At 37.9% G+C, this 25,858-nt stretch overlaps 3 protein-coding genes and 1 pseudogene across 5 annotated transcripts; 1 reads left to right on the top strand and 3 right to left on the bottom strand.

Annotated features, from left to right (window-relative positions):
* Window positions 1-2,297: 2,297 nt before the first annotated feature.
* On the bottom strand, window positions 2,298-4,396 carry LOC126586610 (uncharacterized). The gene is made up of 4 exons (XM_050251516.1): window positions 4,169-4,396; window positions 3,843-3,921; window positions 3,675-3,756; window positions 2,298-2,733 (listed from the first exon to the last, which is right to left on the bottom strand). Exons 1-4 carry the CDS (start codon window positions 4,296-4,298, stop codon window positions 2,593-2,595), a joined length of 432 nt encoding a protein of 143 aa, XP_050107473.1. The 5' UTR covers window positions 4,299-4,396; the 3' UTR covers window positions 2,298-2,592.
* Window positions 4,397-6,352: 1,956 nt separating this feature from the next.
* Window positions 6,353-13,266, top strand: LOC126586599 (probable ubiquitin-conjugating enzyme E2 23). Of its 3 annotated transcripts, none has more exons than XM_050251504.1 (8): window positions 6,353-6,515; window positions 7,334-9,407; window positions 9,965-10,111; window positions 10,702-11,193; window positions 11,579-11,648; window positions 11,731-11,870; window positions 12,008-12,319; window positions 12,606-13,266. In XM_050251504.1, exons 2-8 carry the CDS (start codon window positions 7,377-7,379, stop codon window positions 12,855-12,857), a joined length of 3,444 nt encoding a protein of 1,147 aa, XP_050107461.1. In that variant the 5' UTR covers window positions 6,353-6,515; window positions 7,334-7,376; the 3' UTR covers window positions 12,858-13,266. The 3 variants fall into 3 exon arrangements, with proteins under 3 accessions (XP_050107461.1, XP_050107462.1, XP_050107463.1); XM_050251505.1 differs by having other exon boundaries at window positions 6,367-6,515; window positions 7,345-9,407; XM_050251506.1 differs by having other exon boundaries at window positions 6,394-6,515; window positions 7,342-9,407.
* A 471-nt stretch (window positions 13,267-13,737) lies between these two features.
* LOC126586609 (uncharacterized) lies at window positions 13,738-15,605 on the bottom strand. Its single transcript, XM_050251515.1, has 2 exons — window positions 14,995-15,605; window positions 13,738-14,097 (listed from the first exon to the last, which is right to left on the bottom strand). Exon 1 carries the CDS (start codon window positions 15,461-15,463, stop codon window positions 15,008-15,010), a length of 456 nt encoding a protein of 151 aa, XP_050107472.1. The 5' UTR covers window positions 15,464-15,605; the 3' UTR covers window positions 13,738-14,097; window positions 14,995-15,007.
* A 983-nt stretch (window positions 15,606-16,588) lies between these two features.
* LOC126586604 (transcription factor ABORTED MICROSPORES-like) lies at window positions 16,589-25,858 on the bottom strand (annotated as a pseudogene).

The following is a 25,858-nucleotide window of genomic DNA, read 5'->3' as shown; positions in this document are numbered from 1 at the left end:
GCTCAACCCTTCATCATATCTGAGAGGGCACTCCCAACGAAGCCTTTCGAAATATTCAGCTTTCTTTCCCCCCGATAATACCTCTGCAAACAAGCTATACTAGAGCAAGAATATCTCATATCATCATGGTTAAAAGCAAGAGTATCCCATATCATGCTTTTTCCCTGTCTTTTCCTTTGGTCTTGTTTTTACCTGCAAGACAAGGAGAAAGAGAGCAATCAGTCAGCACTTGGAATCAAGCTTCCAGCCAGGAACTGACTGCCTGGAACCCCTTACCTGATTACTTACATGGCATTGCTCTCGAGTACTCATCTTCAACATCTTATGTTTCCAGGGAAGATTCCGCATCTGCTTGAGGAACAGATAGGGCAAGTGCGAAGGATACAAGGAAGCATGTGGAGACAAGCGTAACAGCACACGTGCCGATACATCCATTACTCTATCAAAAGCAAAAGTATCCCATATCAGCAGGGTGGAACGTACTCTAGATTTGATGGACTTGTTTTGACCCTCAAATTCTTCAGTCGGCCTTATACTTTGGAGGAAACCAGAAAACCCTCCAGCTCAGTTCAAGAATAAGCCTGTGGAAAGTTACTTCTTCAAAAGCAAAAGTATCTCATATCATCTCTTCTCATTTTTCTTCTCTTTATCCTTCATGCTGCTGCAAGATGGGGAGAAGGTGAACAATCAGTCGGAGCTCTGATTGCTTACCTTGTCTGTCACCTCTTTCAGCAGACCCCCTAGCTCGGCGACTTAGGGGACTCCTACTACATGGTTTGTATCGCGCTTGACCAAGCCTGAAACTACAAGTAAGCTTCAAGTGAAATTGATACATTACCTTGTGCATCTCCACCAGTTAAAGATACCACCCCTGGATGGAGGAAGAGTACTTCCAGAGAAGATGCCACATCTACCTATGAGACAGATAAGGCAAGTCAAGACGACACCACACTCCGATATTTAGAAGTTTCGTGATTACGAGATCATTCTCCCACAATATTTCCGAATGTCATTTGTACTAAATCATTCACTTGTACTCACTAAAGGAGAGCTTGAACCTATGTACTTGTGTAAACCCTTCACAATTAATGAGAACTCTTCTATTCCGTGGACGTAGCCAATCTGGGTGAACCACGTACATCTTGTGTTTGCTTTCATATCTCTATCCATTTATATACTTATCCACACTAATGACCGGAGCAATCTAGCGAAGATCACAAAAAGCGACCGTTTTCGCTACCTAGGATCTATCTTGCAAGAGAACGGAGAATTAGATAGAGATCTCAACCATAGAATACGAGCTGGATGGATGAAGTGTAAGAGTGCATCCGGCGTGTTGTGTGACCGTCGTTGGCCACTGAAGCTCAAGGAAAAATTTTATAGGACGGCAATAAGGCCAGCGATGTTGTATGGCACAGAATGTTGGGCGGTGAAGCATCAACACGTACACAAAATAGGTGTAGCGGAGATGAGGATGCTTCGTGGGATGTGTGGGCACACGAGAAAGGATAAGATTGGGAATGAGGATATCCGAGGTAAAGTAGGAGTAGCCGAAATTGTAGGAAAGATGAGAGAAAATCAGCTCCGGTGATTTGGACATGTGCAAAGAAGGCCGACTGACGCTCCGGTTCGAAGATGTGACTACGGGACAGAGGTTCAGGGCCGAAGGGGTAGAGGAAGACCTAGGAAAACTTTGGAAGAGACTCTAAGAAAAGACTTAGAGTACTTGGATCTAACGGAGGACATGACACAAAACCGAGCGCAATGGCGTTCTAGGATTCATATAGCCGACCCCACTTAGTGGGAAAAGGCTTTGTTGTTGTTGTTGTTGTTGTGGTTTGACGCATGATGGAATACACAATCTATTTGTAAGGGATGTGGTTCAGATCATAATGAAAAACTTTTCGTGCTAGTGGTTGACAACAAATTTCAAGTCTGTATTCCACACGGCACATCTTGAGTTCGATTCATGACGCTAGTGAATTATACGATGATTGCCAGGGGAGACTAAAATGTCTATGTGAGTCTTCCTGTCCCCCACAAGGGTGGACTGCCGTGGCGTGCTTGTCAAGTTTCCCGTCCCCTTTTCTTCTTCATCCAGCTACTCGGTTTTAACATGTTTACAACCATTTTTCTCCTCTTCGTTTTAAAACGTGCCTTTAGAGACGGAAATGTCTTAATTTTTATGCCAATTTTGAATGGATGTACAAGTTGAAGAAAGCCATAACTCAATTCGTTGCAATCCACAAACTCGGCATTTAAAAATAAATCTTGTGTTAAAATGACACAGAATGATCTGATTTACACAACTCGCTTGAATATCATATCGTCAATCTTTGGTGCAAAGTTCATTCAACGGTCAGATAATTGAGCCAAATGTTACAAACTTTACAATATGTTGGAAAAGAAGAATCACAAATGGTTTCATCTCTAGTAGAATTGAAGTGATGCAATTTCTAATTCTAACGTCTTTCGGGATACAAAACATATAAACCTATCTAATTCCACTTTGCAGGCGAGAAATGTGAATGAACTCCACCCATTCAATACAGAGAGACTCAGAAAGTTCAGTTACGATCCTGTCGAGATCATTCACCCGGTTGAACTCAAGCCAAATGACTTGACGATTGTGCTTACCCTTTCTGCAAATGTTTTTGAGGTTATCTTTTTGCCTGGCTCATGAAACGGGTTTGAAATTGCATCCACATAAGCAGCATGGAATCTCCTGAAAAACTATACCACAAATCGACCAGTCAGAGGGATCACACAAACTTTGTTGCATGTATAGACAACAGTCAGTAAAGATCGCATATATACAACATATTTAGCATTTACAAAATCTAGTAACCACCTACACTATGAAGATGGCAGGACAGGGAATCGTAACCAATTTAAACAAACAGAGCAATCCAAACAATTTTAGAATGCATACTCTCGAGAAACGTAACAGCTGCCTACTGTTATTTTAAGAAGTACATGATGGCAGACAATAAACATGTTAAAGTTTGGGAAAACTTGTAATATATGCATTTCTTCTCAACGGAACTACTGCCACAATATTTTATATCACTTTTATTCTCGCATCTAATCAAATTATGCATGAACTAAGGTGGATTAAGAGGGATTTCAATCTCTCAAAACCATTTGAAGTTGGTCATTCGAATCAAATTTTAATCAATCTTCAGTGTACATAAACATGGTATGGACATTCTCTCACTGGAGGAAGCAAAGTGGAGATATCAAATTGCAGTCCACTGGCTATATGCCTACAGGAAAAATTTTCAAACTAAAACCTATAATATCCATTTGCCACTCCGATGACAAACGAAATCTTGCATTTGTCCTCCATGACAAAGTAAACAGTACATACAACTATCAGTCTAACTCCCGTTAAATCTACACAGTCCTCCTAAGTTCCAATACCCTAAATATCATAGGGAGTTTCATTTCTTCCTATACACTTGCATCCTAAGCTTACTATTTAAGTCATTTCCCAAAAAACGAAAAAAAAAAAAAAAATCTGTTTCAAATGGATTTATATAAACATAGCCACTAACAGTCGTTTAAAACATTGTAGGATTGATGAAAAATTGCTGAGCAAAACCTATTTCATGTTCAAGTTTTCGCAAAAATTGTTTTTTCGGAAAGTTACAATATTCAGAGCAAATACTCACATTTTTAACATCTGCGTCCTTGACATCAAGATCGGTAGTTACCAAGATAAACTTCACTTTAGTATTAGTCAAATAGCCATAACTGGAAACAAAATCACCATATAAGAACACCAAAGATCAATACATTTATGCTAAACATACCCAATAACAAACAACAAAAGTACTCACACTTTGTAATTCTCAGTTGGATAAAGCAAACCCAAGAATGTCTCATTCAATGTCGGTGCAGACTTTTTCGGATTGTTCACTACAAAATCCCACAAAAATGCACAAACTTTACATAAATTCTAACTAAAATGCACAAACTTCACATAAATTCTAACTAAAATACACAAACCCAACAATCAAAGGCCTAATTTTCAGCTAAATAAAGCAGACCCAAATATGATTTCAGTGTTTCGTGCATTTCCAACTCTATCAACAGAAAAAACCAAAACTATGTAGCAGAACCAAGAGTACCGGAGGCCCAGATCCGAATTTTGAAATTTGTTTACCTCGCTCGTCGACGACGTCGAGGGAGCAGTGGACGATGTGGTGGAGCTTGAGCGCGTCATCGGCGTCGGTGAAGCTTTGAATGTAAAGTGGGTTGTTCTGGTGGCCGACGACGGCGACGCAGACGATCATCTTCTCCAGCTAGGCTTTCCGTTTGCTTGCTTCAGTGGCGAGAGAGAACGATCTGATGCCGCGTTTCGACGTGTCCCGGGAGTTAGTTATGACGTCGTTTTAGTATATGGGTAGTGGATCTGGACTGTCTATACATCTACCCGGGTCTTTTAACTACATTTACAGTGCATTGTTTTGGGCCTCAGGCCCATTAAGAAAATTTAGAGAGAAAAATAAGATTGAATATTCTGAGTTCAAATTTTATGAACGATTCTATACCTGTATCCGGTTGCTCATTGCCTTGATGTTATAACGTTAGCAATAATCCACGACAATTGTTTAAAGAGAAAAATAAAAGTCAATTGGTCTCCTCCTTTTCCTGTCCATCATTCATGCCTCAAACATTTACTTATGACAATGGAATGGTAATTTGCTGTCTAAGTTACCTCTTGACCTTGAAGCAATCCTCCCTTGCAAGAAAAGGCTACCTTGCCTAGTCAGTAAAACTCTCACACAAATCTCTCATTGTCCAAAGAAAGCACAATCAATTTCTTTGCTTATAGTTTTCAAATGATAATTAATATTGAGTATTTTAATTCAAGACTCAAATTTAGATAAGAAAAGTAATTACGTATCCATCTTAATAAATTCATTAATAGAGACTGGCCAATTATAAATGTTTAGGAGTAATCGGCTAAAATTAATGTTCATGGTGGAAATTGGATAATTATAAAAGGTTCAGGAGATAATCGGCTAAAATTAAAGTTTAGGAGGAAAATTGGCACATAAGTTTAGGAAGGAAATCGGCGGGTATCTCATTAATATTTGTAATTAAATTAATGGTATTCTCTCAAAAGAAGTAGAGAGACCAATAACACCTTCTTCCTCCATCTCCCATGCTATCTAGATTAGTTTCTTCTTCCCTCCTTCAAGTTTTCTCCTCTGTCGATACCAGTCTTCATCCTTCCTCGACTCCTTATCGTAGTGGCGTCGGTGGTGAAGCGGCTTTGCAATTGAGGTCGCACTCAGCCTGAGTGCGGAGGACGAGTTTGGTGCAGCCTTGGACTTGAAGCTTGCAGACGATGATTGATCCGACGAGGCCACGGTGGTTAGTGGACATGTAAGGATGAGGTGCCTGCTTGTCTTCTTGTTGACAGAGAAGATGAGTGCTTGGATATTTGATGAAGAAGAAATTTGGGGTGTTTGATTAGGCAAATAGCAAGTGTTTGGTTAATTACGAAGAATTGTGTAAAGCGCCTACTGTTTTAATAATATTGGTCCCCTTTTTCAATACAACTCTTGGTATGGTCCTCACATGAAATGGTGGGAATAATTAGTCATCACATTCTTTGATATTAGATTTGGTGACTTGTCATTTTCTCATACTTGTACGTTTGTAAAGAAAATTATACAATAAAATACACAATATTCATAAATTGTAATTTGAATAAAAACATGACATTTTCACATCAATATTGTTAATGAGATTCTACTCAATTGATATGTGCTTATTTGACCCAAAAAAACAAAAAAAAAAGATATGTGATTAGAGGGGGTGAAGGTATCTTTGTACATCTCATTTAGAAACTCTAAAACACAATCCAAGTATATCACTTTTTAGCATGTAGAACATTTAACATTCGAGGTCTTATATTCGATTCTCCTTTCCCTTACCATTTCTTGTCCAATTATTTGGTTTTAAAGATCTAAAAATGGTGTTGCTTCATCTTTCTTGTCAAGTCTCTTTTTATGTTGACCACGGTTAATATGGGCGAACGACATTAATTTTTTATTTTTTTTGTTTTAATTCATAAAAACAATAGATGTTTCTATTTATTCTAGGCATAATATCTTGTTAGAGTGAGTTGTGAAGTTTTTTAAGTTACAAAATTTAGAAAAATATAGAAAATAACAGGTTCAAGTTCGAATTCACCTCCTCAATAATTTGAAAAAGAAAAAAAATCTTGAAGTGAAAGAGAATTTAAAATATTTGAAAAAGAAGGAGAATTTAAAATATCATTATTCTTTTTCTTAAATAGAAGCATCTCTCAAATCAACAACTTCCGAATTACGAAAATAACCCTTACGTTTCTTCCAGCTCCGCCCCCTGCAATATATTCTCCGTGGCACAGCTTTAGACCCTCCGTTCAAAAAATCAAGAGGCTCTTCTCGTTCTCTCTCCGTCGTCTTCTTCCTCCATCAGAGTACCTCTCGCTCCGAACTCCCAGATTTCGTCAGGTAAATTCTCACAGAACCCCTTCCTGCAATCATCTTATTACATATAGCTCCAAATTCCATTTCTTTGATTAATTTTCATCTTTTTTTCTCATTTCCATCCGATTTCAAATGGGTTGGATTGAAATCCATGATAAAACATACAATCTAATAAATATGCTATTTTACATCGATTTATGCTATTACGCTTTTTCCATTTTTATTGTTTTTGAATCGAGTGTTGGGTTGGTCTGCTAAATGTGAGCTGCCGGAGGCTTTCTAAGCTGCAATTTTATTGATAAATTAGTTTTTTTTTTTTATTTACCCAAATCATCCTATATGTTTTTGAATCCGATTGGACTATTGGATTCTACGTTTTTATCGATTTGCGCGTTTGTTCGTGCCTATAAACTTTTCTTATCTTAACGTGATTGGAGTGTGATGTTGGTATTAAGTTTCTTATTTTGGATGAATATCATGTATTCGACATGTGTCTGTTTGTTGAGTTAGTTTTTCGGGGTTGAAACTCTTCGGTGTCGACTTGTAGTTTGGTATTGATTTTCCATCTGGGAGATAGTCAGTTCATTGGGATTATGTGTTAACTCTGTTGTAATTAGACTCTTTTTATAACTGGAGCTTTATAAAGTAACTCACTTTTTCAGTTAAAGTAGTAATCCGTAGAACTCTATAGCTGCCCAGAAGCTTTTTGAAGGTGGAAAACATGGGTTTAGCTCTATGATTAAGTTGATAATTTATCAATGATAAATATGTGTTTCCTTTCTCTTAAGAAGATGATAAATCTCAAAATTTTGCTATCCGTTTGGGTTGTATTATGATTTCAGCTTGACAGTAGGTACCGCATTTATTGCCTGCTATCAGTTTTGGATGGGAACCAAGGAGCGTGACACTGTTTTTAAAGATGACGAGCCTACTACTATTGGCCACGATAATACTTCGTTGAGCCAGGTTGATTCTTCAACAAGCACACTTCTTTGCGATTCAAATGTAAATATTGAAAGTAATGAAGTTAAAAAGTTAAGTGAGGTTGTCAGCAACATTAACAATACCCCGTATATTTATAGACAAGACGTCGTGAGGAGCAAGAGTGGTATGACTGGGATTGTAACTGAGGTTGCTGGTGATTCAGATTCTGATAGTAGCATCATTGATGAGGAGGATGATGATGAAGATGATTACTACGATGATGATGAGAATGAGGAAGAAGGTGGTAATAACAATAATACTACTCATGGGAATAGTGACAAGAACAAAAATGGTAGTAATGATAAGACTGGTCCCCTTCCCACTGACCAAGTTCGAGTACTTTGGATGGATGAGACAGAGTCAACCCAAAATATTAATGATGTAACAGTTGTTGATCGAGGGTTCTTACATGGGGATTTTGTTGCTGCTGCTTCTGACCCAACTGGGCAAGTTGGTGTTGTGGTGGATGTCAATATCTCTGTTGATCTATTAGCTCCTGATGGGTCAGTCATAAAAGACCTTTCATCCAACGAATTAAAACGTGTGAGGGAGTTCACTGTGGGTGATTATGCGGTCCTTGGACCCTGGCTAGGTAGGATTGATGATGTTTATGATAATGTGACAGTTTTGTTTGATGATGGTTCTGTGTGTAAAGTTATGAAAGCACATCCGATGGACCTGAAACCAGTTTCCAAGAATATGCTTGAAGATGTGCATTTCCCTTACTACCCAGGGCAGCGTGTGAGGGCAAGGTCATCAGTTTTCAAGAATGCTAGGTGGCTATCTGGCTTGTGGAAACCTAATCGTGTGGAAGGTACTGTTACTAAGGTTACAGTTGCTTCAGTATTAATTTATTGGATAGCTTCTGCTGGCTGTGGGCCAGATTCTTCTACTGCACCTGCTAAAGAGCAGGTTCCCAAGAACTTGAAATTACTGTCTTGTTTTACACATGCAACTTGGCAATTGGGTGATTGGTGTCTTCTCCCCTCATCAGTGTCATCATCTTCCATTCCTTTAGACAAGGGATCATCAGAATTAGAACTTAATGATTCTGTAAGCAGTGAGTTAGAACCTAGTCAAATGGGTAGTAAGTGTGATTCAGAAGAGAGTGCGCTAGATGAATCAAATGGAAATCACGAATCCATGGAAATCGATCCAGTATCTGTATTAGATGGAAACAATGGAAATGCTGGAAGGAAGACATCTGTTGAATCTAATTCCTGTAATAGTTCATTGTCAGTTTCAAAGGAGCCTGTTCATGAAACTTGGCCTCTTCATCGCAAAAAGATCCGCAAAGTTGTGGTTAGGAGAGACAAGAGGGCACGTAAGGAAGAAAATTTTGAAAGATCCTTTTTAATTGTCAATACCAAGACGACAGTTGACGTGGCATGGCAGGATGGCACAACAGAACTTAAACTGGACTCAAAAGATTTAATTCCGCTTGATAGTCCGGGTGATCACGAATTTGTTGCTGAACAGTATGTGGTGGAGAAGGCGACTGATGATGGTGATGATGCTTATGAAGCTAGGCATGTTGGGCTTGTGAAAAGTGTCAATGCCAAGGAGAGAACAGCTTGTGTAAGGTGGTTAAAGCCAGTTTCCAGACCGGAAGATCCTAGAGAGTTTGACAAGGAGGAAGTTGTGAGTGTCTATGAGCTTGAGGGGCATCCGGATTATGATTACTGTTATGGGGATGTTGTTGTCAGATTGTTGCCAGTTTTTGTCTCTGCCCAAACTGCTTCAGGTACAGAATTCGATGAGGAACCAAAGCAACAAAACGGACCAAGCGAGCTTAGTTCTGCTTCTACAAAAAAAGATCTATCTAGTGATGAAGCTTGTTTGGACTTCTCAGATCTTTCTTGGGTTGGAAATATAACTGGTCTTAAGAATGGGGATATTGAAGTTACATGGGCTGACGGGATGGTTTCTATGGTATGTTCATTTACCTGATTTCAAGTTATCACTCTTGTTTTCTTGTCCACATTTTGACTGCCAATCAACCTAAAACTTTGTATGAGTAACTTAGATTTGATTAGATTGACAACATCAGCACTATTACTTGGTTCTAAACTCTCCTCTGCATAAAATGGTTCAGTTTAAATGTTAAGGGTGGCTTATCTTTTATTGGAATTGTTAGTTATATTGATTAGGATGAAAGAATCTAGTCAAAGGGATGTAAACCATGTCATATAAACTTTCGATCCAAGAGAGTATGAGAGAAGAATAGAAACTCACGGGAAGCTTCTGATGGTAAGCAGCTGCTCAAAGAATGGTGGGTGTAAAACAAAATTGGGATCTTTTTTGGATATTTTGGTTTGGATTATTATTTGATCTCAAAATATTTTCTTATTGGTGTTTTACCTTGCTGTGGTATAAGGATAACTAAATTTGTGCTAGCTTGTTTTGCAGAATTTAATCATATTTCAAAATTTGTGGAAGTTTTCCATGTATTTCTGATGCAGTTAATCGAATCTTTGTTATGTTACTAGGTTGGACCTCAAGCAATTTATGTTGTTGGCCGAGCTGATGATGATGACTCTATCGATGCTGGAAGTGATGTTAGTGATGCTGCTAGTTGGGAAACGGTTAATGATGATGAGACGCCTGCACTATCTGCCCCTGCGAGTACAGAAGAGGTTTGTTTCTGTTTGAAATAGCAGTATATTTCACCATATTTACAATCCAGTACCTGACCAAAGAATAATTACATTGTTCCATGTATTTCAAGATGATGTTTCTTCATCTGGGAAAGAGGAGCTTTGGGCCACTAGGCCTAATTGTAATCCTCCCTCTTTAAGAACATGAGTTTTTGAGTTTATTGTCTTTAAAGTATTCTTACAGTGACAGACTAGGTACTTAAAGGTCGTACCCAGTGCACAAGGCTCCCGCTTTATGCAGGGTCTGGGAGAGGTGAATGTCGGCTAGCCTTACCCCCATTTATGGAGAGGCTACTCCCAAGTCTCGAACCCGAGACCTACCGCTTATGGGCGAAGGCATTTGCCATCGCACCAAGTGCGACCTCTATGGTTTTTCTGATTACTTGAATTCATCATACTGGGAAACTGATTCTTTTTTTCTTTATGGGAGTCTGACCAATCATATGGTTTTTCTCCGAGATGAATTTATTCTTTTCGTAGAGTATAAATTGTTGTATAGAGAAGACCTTAAATATACTTCATTTGGTTTGATTCTTATTGTTGACTAAGATGAGAAAGTTGATTTTCAGGAAATCCGGCTACAAAATTCCTTTGGTATGAATTTTGAAGCAGAAGAAAGTGGAGAGAACAATTCTGGAAGCAACCCGGCATTGTCTGTTCCCTTGGCTGCACTCAGGTTCGTTACCAGACTGGCGCATGGTATATTCTCAAGGGGACAAAGGAAATTGGATTCAAATTCTTCGGATAATGAAGGTGAGGGCGAAGGTGAAGTTGAGCCTCGGGAAGTGGAAATTTCTCAGGGAAGAGATCATGGTGAAGATTCCAGCTCTCAGAATTCTAATGTAGTGGATCCTTATGGTCTAGAAATAAATAAGGGAGAAGAAGAGAAAAATGTTACCCCACTGGCTGCAGAAATGTTGGATGAAGCAGAAGTTCTATGCAACTTAAAGACTGAAGAATCAAATTCTATAGAATGCACTAAGGATGGTGCCTGCAGTTTCAAACGCTTTGATATTGCCAAAGATCCTTTGGATCATCATTTCCTTTGTGCAGCTGGGCAGGTGTTTTTTCTATTTCATTTTCAACCCCAATATTGCTTTGTATTCTTGAAGGATTCCTCTTTCTGTAGCACGGAGCTACTATAGATTAGGCATAATAGGCTATAGACAAGGATACATTTTTTTTTTCCTAAGAAAAGAAAATAAGGCGGTTAGGATATATTTGTCTATTTGATTTTCCTGTTTCTTTTCCTGCTATATATTTGATTTGACATATGAGGACTAATGAACTGGAAATTGTTATCCACAACTAAAACCTGTCATTTTATTCTGGCCTTGTTAATTGGTTTAGTCACTTTTCTTACATAATGACCATACGTGGTTGTTGAATTAAACAAGGACTGTCCTCATACTTCTAACCTGTTTTCACATTAAATGATACTTACAGAATTCCAGTGGAAGAAAGTGGTTGAAGAAGGTTCAGCAAGATTGGAACATCCTTCAAAATAACCTTCCTGGTAAGGGTTCAGTTTCTTATTTTGACGATCACTATCTGTCCCATATTAGAAACACTTGATTTTAACAGTAAATTTTAAGCAGATGGGATTTGTGTACGAGTGTATGAAGACCGAATGGATCTCTTGAGGGCAGTTATAGTTGGGGCTTATGGGACACCTTACCAAGATGGCCTCTTCTTTTTTGATTTTCACCTCCCTCCGGAGTACCCTGATGTTCCTCCGGTTAGAACTAATTTTTATTATTTATTAATCTTTGGTTCAGCTATTATTTCTTTTTTCTTTCTTTTTTTTTCACAACATTTTTTGATGCAAAGAAAGGCATTTATTCCTTGTTCTCTGAACGGATTTGTGTGTTACAGACAGCATACTATCATTCTGGTGGCTGGCGGATAAATCCAAATCTATATGAAGAAGGCAAAGTGTGTCTTAGTCTTTTGAATACTTGGACTGGCAGAGGGAATGAAGTATGGGATTCAAAGTCTTCTAGCATCCTTCAAGTTCTTGTTTCACTCCAGGGGTTGGTGCTAAATTCTAAGCCATATTTTAATGAAGCTGGCTATGATAAGCAGGTCGGGACGGCTGAAGGAGAGAAAAATTCATTGTCCTACAATGAGAATACTTTCTTACTGAACTGCAAGACAATGATGTATCTTATGCGGAGGCCACCAAAGGTGATGTTTCCCTTTATTTTTGTTTCATTTAGTTTTGTCTGGTGATAGGGGTCCTATATTAGTTGGATATTACTCAATCTGTTGATGTATTCTTTTTCATTCGAGTTGGGTGCATTACAAGGCATCATGAAAAATATTAATTTTACTCGATGTTTTGTTTATATTTGCTAAATACTTGGCGAACACTCTTTATGTTTTATGTTGTGTGGTAATTTTACAGAGTCATATTTGTTGCCTTTATCTTTGACTCAATAATGTTTATTAATAGTATTGTTGGCATGTCTAGGACTTTGAAGAGCTAATCAATGACCATTTCCGGAGGCGTGGTTATTATATCTTGAAGGCCTGTGATGCATATATGAAAGGCTATTTGATTGGCTCTCTCACTAAAGATGCCTCTCTTAGTGATAAGAGCGATGTAAATTCAACTTCGGTTGGTTTCAAGTTGATGTTAGCTAAGATTGTGCCAAAGCTTTTCTCGGCGCTGAGTGCGGTTGGAGCTAATTGTCAAGAATTTATGCATCTGCAACAATCGTAACACAGGCATGGAGATTCTATTTGCCAAGATCTCGGATCCATCAAGCCAAAAAGGTCAATCCGTTTTGATCAGTTGTTATTTTCTGAAGATTTCGGATACTTTGTCAATGTAAAGGGCTTTCACGTTCTATTTGAATTTTTTTTAAACTCAATGGAAACTGAAAGCCTGTCCCATTTAAGGTTAGAATTCAGCTATCCCCGGGCGTATATACCTGGTCATAAGGCAGACTGTCTCCCGTTTTAGGCATGGCGGTGTTTGTCGGGGCAAAGTTGCCGGCACTCCCTCTATTTTCATAAACGATGTTGCCATAACTGGTGGTAGCTTTTGGCCCTTGTTCAGAATTTTTATGGATTGAATTCATATTATATCAGATTAACCATGTGAATTGGCTTCTCACCATTCATTTCAACCCTTGCCTCATTTGTTCTGGACTTCAGCTTTATGTTCTTATTCAACATTGTAAATTAATCAAGATTTGATTCGAAATCGAAGATTTTCGAACAATTTTTTCACTTTCAAGAATGCTGATGCCTGATATCAGTTGGATTGAGCCATCTATATTCCAAGAACAACTTGGGTAGAGTTGCAACCACATCATCCAGAGGGCATCTTTCACAAAAGCAAGCGACCCTTTCCGTTTGGTCTCTTAATGGGAATGTTGTTCTGGGCCAGTGTGAGAGTTGGTCTTGGGTTAGTGTGAGAGTTGCTCTAAACAGGCATGAGATGCAGTAGTGCTTGAGCGGCTAGATTGAGATTGTTATTTGGGTGAAAGAGTAATGGATGTTATGTTGGTTTGATTTCTATAAAAACTCCTCTAAATCCCATCATTGTCGAATAAACATCTAACTCGTCATTCAACAATCTGTTAAAAACACCAGGATTATGTCCAAGCGAAATCATAAATTTCTGTAACATAAGTAATTGAGATCCGAATGAACCTAACAATCCTGTTCAAGCTAATCAGCATAACTTACATGATGAGATTTGCACAACACTTACATTATTAATGACAAAAAAGAACGGTATATGATCAAAGATCCAAATCTGAATAGACGAGACAAAAATAACAATAACAATTATAAAAATCTCCTCACTGATTTGCTACGGGTGCGATCACCACTCTTCTGCAATGCTTAAACTCAATCCACTTTCACTACTTTGTGCAAACTTTAGGATTCCATGTGATGATTTTGTCGGTAATTACTGTAACTTCCTTGGTTAATATAGTTCCGTTGCTCCCCTGACATGCCACAAGAAAGATATGTGAGTTTCATGCAAAAGTTCCCCAGCAAGCAAGAAGATCCACATTGCTATTCTAGCTGAGGTTAGGCTTAGTAATTCACACTTAAATCTATGGAAGGCTTATCCGAAGGCAATAGCTTGCAGGAACGTTGAATCACTGAAACAAATGAAAATTCACTGTGGAAAATGCAGCTTCTTCACAATTTATACAGTACCATATAATGTGGAAGGTGGAATGTGCCCTAGAGTTAAGTGCCTGAATTATGGATTCTATATAAATTTGAGTTAGAAGTTCAGGAATTTAAAGATGAAGATGAAACAATTGCAACAGATTCGAATTACTTAACAATAAGATGCTACGCCATTTGGACCTCTAATGGTTGAACGGTTTAACCGCTCTTGAACACCAAGCAGTTCAATGTTAACAATTACAAGTCACTCATCTCATTTCGATCTACAAGAAGTTAAATTTCAATGAAACCAAAAGTATCATCACTATCGTAATCATTCACAGCTACTTAAAATCTAATACTCCGTCTTAAACTTCAAAAAGCTCATCTAATATTGAATTTTTCTCAGCAACAAACTTGTACACCCAAATCAACAAACTTGTACACCCAAATTATAGTTCAAAATACCGCCCTATTCTATCAAGCTCTCGCCTTTTCAAAATACCGCCCTTTATCCATTCCAATTAAGGCACATCGAAATCAGTTGTTCAACTTCAATTCTCACCCAAATGCTCCCAGTCATACATACCATTGCTAAATAAAAAATTCAACATTCATTTGCCATTTTTATGTTCACTTTCATCTCAATAAACATCAAGAAAACCAAAATTAAAATTTAAAAAGAAAAGATACATAAAAACCAAAAAGCAAGGATAAACAAGTACCAGGCAAAGATGTTCATAGACCGCCGGTCTTGATGAGCCTTCTCCTGGCCAAAAACCTAGACACGGGAGGAGTAAGCGCCAGAGTAATAGGAACCCGAATCGGAAACAGGGCCTTGTTGCAGAGCAAAGCCAATGCCAGAGCACCACCAGTCGAAGCCGCGAGCTCAGCCGTCCGACTCCTCTCCTTCTCCACAACCACAGCCGTCGATTGCCCATTTTCCGATATGGGTCCGTCCCGAAACTCCGACCCATCGGAGATCACAGGTGGGTTCTCTGGGTTTTCGTCTTTGGAGGACACGCTCCCCATGTGAAGCTTGTCCAGCAACGATTCGACGTCGACGTTGTTCTTGATGGCGACATAGAGGCCTGTGATCGAGGCAGCTGAGACTGAGAAATGGACGCCAAGTGCGACCTTGCCGTACTTCTTCAGGAGCTCTTTGAATCGACCGCCGGTGGCGACGGAGGCCATTGATGGACAAAATAAAGATGGGATTTTCTGGGGGGAAGTAGGTGAAGATTTTCTGAGAAGGAGGCACTAGGGTTTCTGGTAATCTGCGTTACTGGGTTTTCTTAATTTAATTTTGTTGTTTGGGACAAAGAAAGAAGGGATTACTTGGTGATGGGTTAAAGTCTCTTCAGTCAGTTTAATGGTTATTGGAGCTGCCAAGTGGTTGGTTATGGGCCTCACTCTTCCTTAGTTGGGCCCATTGGTAATGTCCACAATCAAAACTTCATGCTTGATCCCTTTTTTTCTTTCGGCCCTTAACTTTTACTTAATAACCCATCTTTATTAAATTTGGTTTTTATTCATGGAGAGAGATGTTCATCTAACCTAAATTACAAAAAGTAAAATTTGAATTTGGGTGTAAAGATGAGACTCATGAGAGTGCATTGTTCCAGTCAATTTAGGTAAGCTTTTAATTTACAAAGCTTTTTTTTTCCTTTCTAATTATTTTTTTGGACTCGCTTCACGTCATTTGAGTACACAATCGCTTGTTACAACTAAACGTACTTTTTAATGCTTAGAGCATGAGGTAGACATAAGCTTAGTCTCAACATCGGTGTCGTAGGGTCTCTGGAAACTGAAAGTTAAAAATTTAGAAACTCATGAAAGTAGTTTTCATTTTTTATTTAGTTTCATTTTAAAAAAATGTGAAAATAAAAACTAAAAATTGAAAACAAAATAGTTATATCACTTGTTGGTTTCAGTTTTAAAAAACTAAAAAATAAAAAGGTTATCAAATAACTCTAACAAAGACTTTTTCACATCAATGGATAGAATGTGAAATTCAGTATTACTGGTGACTCCCACGCTTTTTATGTGTGAAACCCCGATGTCGGAAACACATCATTGTAATGTAATTTTAGACATGGACTAAGCTTGATGAATAATAATATATCAAAGATTAAGCAATTGTTGATAATCATATAGTGATATAGGGTTGATATACAGAGAGCAACGCTTCTATTAGTTTAAGATATGTAGATTCCGTCCTATGAGATTGTGCAAAAAACTTGTACCTTGTACCAACGTGAAAATTAACCAAAAAACAAAGTACTGAAAAATGCTTTTCCCATACGAAACACTGGTGCTTTATGCTTCATTAGGAAGATGGTGCAAGTGGAAGGGACTAAAATGGTGGTTGCGGAGGTGTTGCTGGTGGTGATGGTCGTCCAAGCCAATTCAATTCTCCGCTGCTTTAGCCGTCTCACCACACCGTATTGATGGGTTCCTTTTTAGCTCTAGCAACGAGTCCCTCACATCATCAGCTTCAACCTTCTCGCTATCATTTTTCTGGCAATCAAAAGAATGAACGTCATAAGATTAATGCTTGCTTAAATTATATGGTACATGTTACAAGCCTCTAATTTTTCTCCCAATATATTTTCTCAACTCTCTCACACAGGTAAGGCGAATTTGTACACAAGCATGCCTCATCTTACTTGAGGAAATTCTTGCACAACGAATGCATACAACATCACGCTCACAAAAATAACCCCTCACGTACTGATTATGTGACTAAGTAGTTGAGATGAGGGATTGTGTACATTCGTTGTATACCAAAAAAATTGTGAGCAAGAGTTGGAAAGGAGTAGAGTTTTGTGCTAGAAACGCAACTAACCTCTACAATGAAAACATTGGACACGAGACATATGAAGCTAGTCACATTTGCATTAGTAACTTCCATCCATCAATCTCACAAATCCACCAGGCTTTTGCTCACAGAATACTTTCACAAGGAATTGGTTTCCATCCAATTGAGCCACTTCCACTTGGGACTACAACATTTTCCACATCTTTGGTTAATACCTAAGAAATAAATTAATCCCGAATGGAAAAGGGTAGTCATTTTCTCACTCCCATTTTCTCCTTTTGCTTTCCTCCCATTGTTTTGTCCCTTGGTTCTACATTAATTTATTCAATCCAATGGCTAAAAAACGAGAGAAATGCAGGCGGAGAATAGTAGAGTGTGAAAATCACTTCCCATAAAGAAAAACTTCAAGAAGAAAAGAACCCAAAATATGTACCTCCATCTGTTCTGTCTTGTGATCATGGACAGCATATGAATAATCTTGGCTTTGTTTCGAGAAGCTGCAGTCTCCCGGTGTTCCACAATGAAATCCATTTGAAGCTTTATGATCATCTTGATGATCATCAGTTTTAGGCCTAATGTGATCAACTCCACTTTGGCTCTGAATCTCTGATTTGACATTGTTGTTAGCACCATCATCCTCTGCATGATCGTCAAGCTTATCCTGGAGCTGTTTAGCTTGCTTCTGCAGCTGTATCACATATTCAATGGCATCCCCAAGAATGGACGCCCTGTCCAACTGTGAATTAAAAGGGAGTTGGCATTAGACAAAAGATAGCATTTTCAGTGAGCCAATTACTTTTATAGTCGAGCTGTAATGGGAGATTCAAACTTGGTGTGGAAGAGAGAAGGATACATTGCCCTAGCCAACTTGACTATGACCAAGTCTGCCTATGAGTCTATTACTTGAGGTTATTGAAGAGTTCTTTCTTTTCATATTGTTTGTAAAGCCTGAATCGATCCAACACATGAGCGAAGCGAGACATGATACAAATCAAATGGGGTTTCAAAAGAAAAGATGCAAGATGATGCAATGAAATAGGGTACTTTGGAAATAATGGGAACCAAAGACCTTTTCCTTCTTTTTCTATCAGCAATAAGGTTTTTGGATCGAGGCCATTTCCTTGTCCTCCTCCTCTGATATTTCACATCCTCCTCCTTGTCAATCTGATCACTGCAATCTAACATCAAATCCTCATCTTGTCATTTTGCCTCATGTGTATTCGAGTCCCGCTCCTCGTTGCCCTCCTACTGATCCATGTTTGGTACTAATGCCACGATATATTGCTGCATATCTATATGTTGTTGTATCTCACTCGTCATAGACGTCTGCATTGCTTCCATCTCTTGAAACCCATTTTCTGCTGAAGAAATATCAATATTATTCTTGGTTAGGTTTCCTAAGTTGCAATTAGTAAATAGCTGCAAAAGGTTCATTGGAGAATTGCTTGTTCTCTCCATGGATGCATCATATGGCTGCAGATTCAAATTCTATAAAGTAGTTTGAATGAGAGATGGTCTAAAAATCGCTTTGATTCAATTTCACTCATTGTGCACGTACCAGTTATGTTAGTGAAGGCTGCCTCCTAACATGTGCTTAGTGTAAAACAGAATGGTTAGGCTTATGACAAGTGTCATATTATGATTAGTTGAGGTAGAGTGTTAGTTACAAATGTAAAGGATGGTATAAGCTATAAATACCATAAGGATGTATTTATGACAATGTGAAGAAAGTAATAAGAAAGTGACGTATTTCATATATTTGTTTTGAAGCTCTATCTCTCTACATTTTTGGTTTCTTGATTCTTCATTGTTGACATGGTATCTTCGCCGGTCATGGCCGCCGCCATTGATTGATGATTCCAATTATGTAACTTGGAGTTTTCAAATAAATCTTCTTTTGGAGGGAAATGGTATAGTTGGATTTGTTAATGGTATGGTTCCATGTCCTGACAAGTTTGAAGACTCGGATTTTGCGGATGATAATGTTAATGACACTAAGTCAATTTCTGATGCTTATAAAATCTGGATGATTCATGATAAGGCCCTAATGACACTCATTGCTGCTACATTATCTCCTTCAGCATTATCATGCATAATTGGATGTCAGAGTTCCAAGGAAATGTGGAATAATCTTCGTGAAAGGTTTGCTAGCGTTACTAGAACTAGCATTGTTCAAATGAAGATAGATCTGCAGAATATTAAGAAGGGGCCTGCATCTATAGATAAATATCTTCAAAGAATTAAGGACTCTAGAGATCAATTGGCTGTTGTGGGAGTATCTATCTCAGTTGAGGATATTGCTATAATTGCTCTAAGAGGCTAGCCATTAGAGTACAACACTATCAAAGCAGTGATTCGTGGTCGAGAAAACTTGATGTCTTTGAAAGAACTTCGATCACAATTGAAAGCTGAAGAATCCACTCTGGAGGAGGTTAATAAGCAAATTCCATGGCAGCTATGAATGTTCAGGGTAATGGAAATGTATATGACCAAGGGTCATCATCTAGTACAACATTCACAACTAGAATGCATGGTTCAAGCAATACTTCTGGATTTCAACCCATGAATATGCCAGGTTTTTCACCAATGTAGCCAGGGTTTTCACTAATGCAAATGCAAGGTTTTCAGAATCCAATGCCATATATGCCAACTATGTCTTCTGCACCCTTTGCATTTTCTTCACAATATGCATCTGGCTCATTCAACAACTTTGAAGGCAACAATTTCAAGCCTAAGGGCAAGGGCAAGAAATTTTATTCTGGATCTCAGTCTTCTCAGAATACACAACCGTTTGGGAACAACAATTCACAAAGTTTTTCAAGTGGACAAACAAGCACTGGACAAGGATATAATCATTTTCAAATATCTCAAATTTATGATAGGATCGGTCACTCTGCCTTAAACTGTTTTCAGAATGGATGACAAATTTGTCACAGGAAAGAGGGCACACTACTACCACCTGCTTGGACAGAAACAATTCTAATGCTTCACAGTTTCCATTAAATGGTTCTTCACAGTTTCATCAACCATTTGGTAGTTCAATTGTGTACCATGCTTTTGGCAATCCATTTCATACTCCTCAAGTCATGTCTCATGCTCCATATCAGGTTTCACAACCAATGGCTATGCAAGCAAGGACTAATGGGTCACCAAATGCACCTCAACAGGAGTATTGGTTGATTGATTCAGGTGCTACCAATCACAGGACTTCAAATATCACTAATCTCCAAGTTGTAGCTCCCTATCTTTCTAATGAGACAGTTACTAGTGCTGGTGGTGAAGGTTTAAGTATTGCTCATATTGGCAAAACTTCAATTCCAACTAAATCTCATACCTTTTCAACTCAACTCTGTCTTACATGTGCCTCAGTTGTCTCAAGATTTATTATCAATGTATCAGTTGTGTAAGGATAATAAATATCGATGTATTATTGATGAATTATCTATTTGTATACAGGACAAGGTCACAGGGAAAGTGTTATACCACGGACTAAGTAATAATGATGTTTACCTAATTCTAGTTTTCAAGTCTTCTAGATCACACGTCTCCTCACCGTCTGTTTTTCTTGGTCAAAATGTGTCATCTGAACTATGGCATTGTAGACTAGGGCATACTGCCAATCATATTACTACTGTGGCACTTAGGAACTCATCTATTTCTGTTTCATGTAATAAAGATTCAACAACTTGTATTGCTTGCTTGCAAGGCAAGTTTTCCAAATTACCATTCCATAGTGTTGCTTCAAAATCTGTTATTCTTTTTGAACTAATACATTAAGATGTATAGGGCCTTACTCCTGTTAGTTCCTTAGAAGGGTTTAGGTATTATGTGTCCTTTGTTGATGAGTGTACAAGGTATACTTGGATATTTCCAATCATGAATAAAGCTGCAGTTTTAAATATCTTTGCTCAGTTTCTTGCTTATGTTAACACTCAGTTTGCCACTTCTATTAAAACTTTCCAAAGTGATGGTGGAGGAGAATATGTCAGTATAGCTTTCAAAAACTTTCTAAGGGATAAAGGTATTGTTCATCAAATATCCTGCCCTTATACTCCTGAACAAAATAGGTTGGCAGAGCGAAAAAATAGGCATTTGTTAGAAACTACAATTACCCTTATTCAAAAAGTATCATTGTCTTCCTAGTTTTGGTTTCATGCTTGTGCTACTGCCTCATATCTAATCAATAGGATGCCAACACATGTTCTTCATATGAAATCACCCTTTGAACTTCTTTTTCATGCTTTACCTTGACTTGATCACTTAAAGGTCTTTGGTTGTGCTTGTTATCCTTCAATGAAACCTTATAGACATAATAAATTAGATCCCAAAACCACATAATGTATTTTTTTTGGGGTATGCTTCACAATACAAAGTTTATATTTGTTTTTCCCTTAGCACACATAAACTCATTGTCTCTATACATGTTTTTTTTTATGAGCAAAGGTTGTAGTTTTTCTAGTTCTCATTCCCAGTTAATTAGTACCCCATTATCCTATGGTACAACTTTTGAATCTTCTGTGGTACATCCAAACACTTTTTTCACATCCTATAGTTGTTCCCATTCCTTTTCCACAAGTGTTTTCTTCTCCTACTTCTGGGAATGTCACATGTCTTGTTACTCAGTCCAATCCTGCAACAACAAATAACACTAGTGACCTTGTCTTTCCTCAAGCATCGACTAATTCTCCATCAATTGAGCAGCCATCGAACTATACAGAGTTGAATCCAGATACAAGCACATCTCAGGTTGACAATCTTCAATCAATTCATGTTTCTAATCTTAACTGTCATCCAATGCAAACCAGATCCAAGTCTGGTATTGTGAAGAAAAACACAGCCTTCACAGTTCAAGTTTATATAGAATCACATTCTTTTAAGGAATCACAAACTTTTCTTCTGCATCTAAGTCTCCTTAATAGCAGTATGCCATGCAAGAGGAAATGTCAGCCTTGATTCAATAACACACATGGACACTTGTTCCTCTTATTCCAAATAAGAATCTGGTTGGGTGTAAGTGGATCTATATGATTAAAAAGAACTCTGATGGGTCTGTGGCAAGGTATAAAGCTAGATTGGTAGCTAAAGGGTTTTCTCAAGAGGCTGGTCTTGATTACTATGAGACATTTAGTCCAGTGGTTAAACCAACCACAGTTAGACTAGTTCTGTCTTTAGCTGCTACTAATGGTTGGAAACTCAAACAATTGGATGTCAAGAATGCCTTTCTACATGGCGTTCTTGAAGAAGAAGTATACATGTCTCAACCTCAGGGTTTTGTGGATGTTGACCACCCTGATTATGTTTGCAAACTACATCACTTTATTGTCTTAAACAAGCTCCTCGAGCTTGGAATGAGAGATTTACCAAGTTCTTATTTTCCTTGGGATTTAAGTCATCTTATGCAGATTCTTTTCTTTTTGTGAAACAAACTGGTAGTGATGTCATTGTGCTCTTACTTTATGTTGATGATATCATACTCACTGGGAGTAATGATGGTATGGTACAAACTGCAATATCTTAACTAACTCAAGAATTTGATATGAATGATCTGGGAATTCTGCATTTTTTTTTCTCTGGTTACAGATTCAATATGACACTCAAGGATTGTTTCTTCATCAAACAAAGTATATTCAGGAGCTCCTACAAAAAGCCAATATGGTTGACTGTAAGCCTTGTCATACCCCCTGCCATCCCAATCATAAACTCTTGAATCATCGCAGTCCTTCAGTAATAGATCCAAGTTATTACTGAAGTTTAGTTAGAACATTGCAGTACTTAACCTTCACCCGACCTGATATAGCATTTTCTGTTAATCAAGTATGCCAATTTATGCATCAACCTTTTGAATCTCACTTTGTTGCAGTTAAGAGAATCATGAGGTATCTCAAAGGTAATTCTAGTTTGGGTTTGTGTTTTAGACCAGGTTCTATGTTTTTAAAAGCTTATACATATGCTGATTGGGCTGGTGATCCTAATGATAGGAGGTCTACCACTGACTTTGTTATTTTTCTAGGGTCTAACCAATATCTTGGAGTTCTAAAAAGTAGCATACTGTTAGTAGATCCTTTACTGAGGCTGAGTATAGAGCAATGGCCACTATAGCAGTTGAAGTAGTGTGGATACAACAACTTTTTCGAGATTTACATGTGCCCTGTTTTGATGCTCCCTTGCTACACTGTGATAACATCTCAGCCATGGTTCTTGCGACTAATCCAGTTCTTCATTCTAAAGCTAAGCATATTGAAATTGATTGTCATTTTGTTTGTGAATGAGTTCAACAAGGCACCATTCAACTACAGTTTGCTGCTTCTGCTGATTAGTATGCGAATATATTAACCAAAGGCTTGTGTTCTCCTCAGTTTAACTATTTTTTGTTCCAATCTCATGCTTGGTTACTCTAAGCATGGGATTGAGGGGGGATGATAGGTTGTAACATGTGCTTAGTGTAAAACAGAATGGTTAGGATTATGACAAGTGTCATATTATGATTAGTTGAGGTAGAGTGTTAGTTACAAAAGTAAAGGATAGTATAAGGTATAAATACCATAAGGATGTATTTATGACGGTGTGAAGAAAGTAATAAGAAAGTGAAGTATTTAATATATTTGTTTAGAAGCTTTATCTCTATACATTTCTGGTTTCTTGATTCTTCATTGTTGACAAGTGAGATGCTGTATTGGGCTATGACAAAATCAACAACATGCTGATCTTCAAATACTTGCAATCACATAAAACAGAACAATAAAAAAATTTGCAATGTTAAAGACCATTTTTTTTCGGATAATGATGAAAATGGCTGTACTTTCTTGCTCACGAAATGTGCACAAAAAGCAGTTAGATATACAAATGAAAATTAAAGCTACCGGAAACATTACTTGTTTGGTAACAAGAAGCTCAATTAGTTTTCCTGGTATTGGAATCAAAACCCTGGTCCCAGTAGTTTCCTTCAAGTGTAATCACAAAAAGTATGACCTCGGTATTAAAAGGGCTTTGTCTTATGGATATAGGAGAAAGGTAGCAAAGTGATACTTGCCTCTAAACTTTAAAGCAAGGTTCTAAAAAATGCTAGGCGCTAGTCGGGTGGCAAGCTAGTGCCTAGCGCCTAGCGCCTAGGCGGATTTAGGTAAATTTCTTGTATATCTTGTAAATAAGTGCATATTGACACATAAAAAAATTATACTTGTATGAAATTCATGGATAAGATAATAAAAGAATGATAAAATACAAAAAGAGTATCCAACAAGTTCAAAATTTAAAAACACATTAATCATATATACCATATAACTTAAGACATTTTGAATGATTATATCTAATTTTAAAAAAATTAAAGTAAAAATCCCACGTAGTGGGTTGGATGGTTCATATCGGGCGGTGGATTAGGGCCTAGCGCCTATGCGGGGCCTAGACGAGAGCCTAGGTGGACTAAGCGGTTTTGAGTAAATTTATTACATATGATATAAATTAATTTAATTCATAGGAGTGAAATAATAATTCAAGTCATTTTGAATGATTAGTAAGTTAAATTAATTAAATTCAGAGAGATAAAATATAATTCAAGACATTTTAAATAATTAGTTTTTAGTTTTTAAACAATAAATGTTTAAAAACCCCACCTAGTGGGTTGGGTAGTTCATGAACATTTAAAAATCAAAAGCTTGCTCATAAAAATCCACGTATGAGGTTTGACACCTCCCATCCACCCCACTTTCTCACATCAGGTGGGATTCCAAAAGGTGGAGCTGTTTTTATGCCTTGGAAAACGGACACTAGTGGGTTTTCTTTTCCTCTTCTTCATTGGAAAGAGGAAAGCCATTAATGCTTTGATTTTTTTTTCCTTTTCCTTTTCTTCTCCTTCTCCGATTACTCTGTTTTTCCATTTCCTATTCTTCTGTTGCTCTGTAAATTTCCACAGCAGCCTTTCTTGCTTCTTCTCCGAGCTCATTCCTACTTCCAAGGCACTCGCTCTCTCTCTCTCTCTCTCTCTCTCTCTCTCTCTCTCTCTCTCTTTCTCTCTTCTAGCTACCAAACAGCCTAGCGTCCGCACATACCTTGCTGATTTAAGAAACGATTTTGAGTTAATCGCGGTGGAGCATCGCCGCCTAGCGCCCAGGCGCCGCTTAGGCAGCCGTCTCAACCGGTTTTTAGAACACTGCTCTAAAGTGCTTAAAAATGTGTTGTTACAGAAGTTTAGCCAATTGGGTTGGTTTGATATCAAGGTCTCTGCATAAATCCTGTTACAAATTTGGAGTACATTTAAATAAGATTCATTTTTATTAAAAGTCCAAATTGACAGTCTGACACCATAACCGCTTTAGGGAGAAAACTTCCTACATACAGAGAAAAAAAGGATGAACGAGAAAAAGGATGAGCAAATAAAAAAGTACGTACCTGGAGTGTAGGGGCATGAAGAAGGCATTTTGGCAAGAAGATCACAAGATGTGATTCTTGGATGCTGTAACATGTTATCCCTACATGCAAGGACTCGAGGGAAAAGTTCTTGTCCAACATCACTTTGGGTGATTTCAGTCCTAGCACAGCAACAATCACTCAACTCAATAAACCTAAAAATAAACCCTAGAAAGTCACACACACGCGCACACACACACATGTACATATATATTGAGACATGAAGAAGAAATTGAAAGATTGATAATGTAGTTATAGTTTCTTAACCTTTGGTCTTCACTTAGTTTCCAGAGAACACAACAATCCCAGCCTTTCAAACCCATAAGGGATCTAAGCTTTTGGATGAGGTTTGGCATGATCATCAT

The sequence above is a fragment of the Malus sylvestris genome, chromosome 10, assembly GCF_916048215.2.
Source record: "Malus sylvestris chromosome 10, drMalSylv7.2, whole genome shotgun sequence".
Taxonomy (NCBI): domain Eukaryota; kingdom Viridiplantae; phylum Streptophyta; class Magnoliopsida; order Rosales; family Rosaceae; genus Malus; species Malus sylvestris.
Note: the sequence above shows the minus strand (reverse complement) of the source record. Positions and strands in the feature narration are given on the sequence as shown.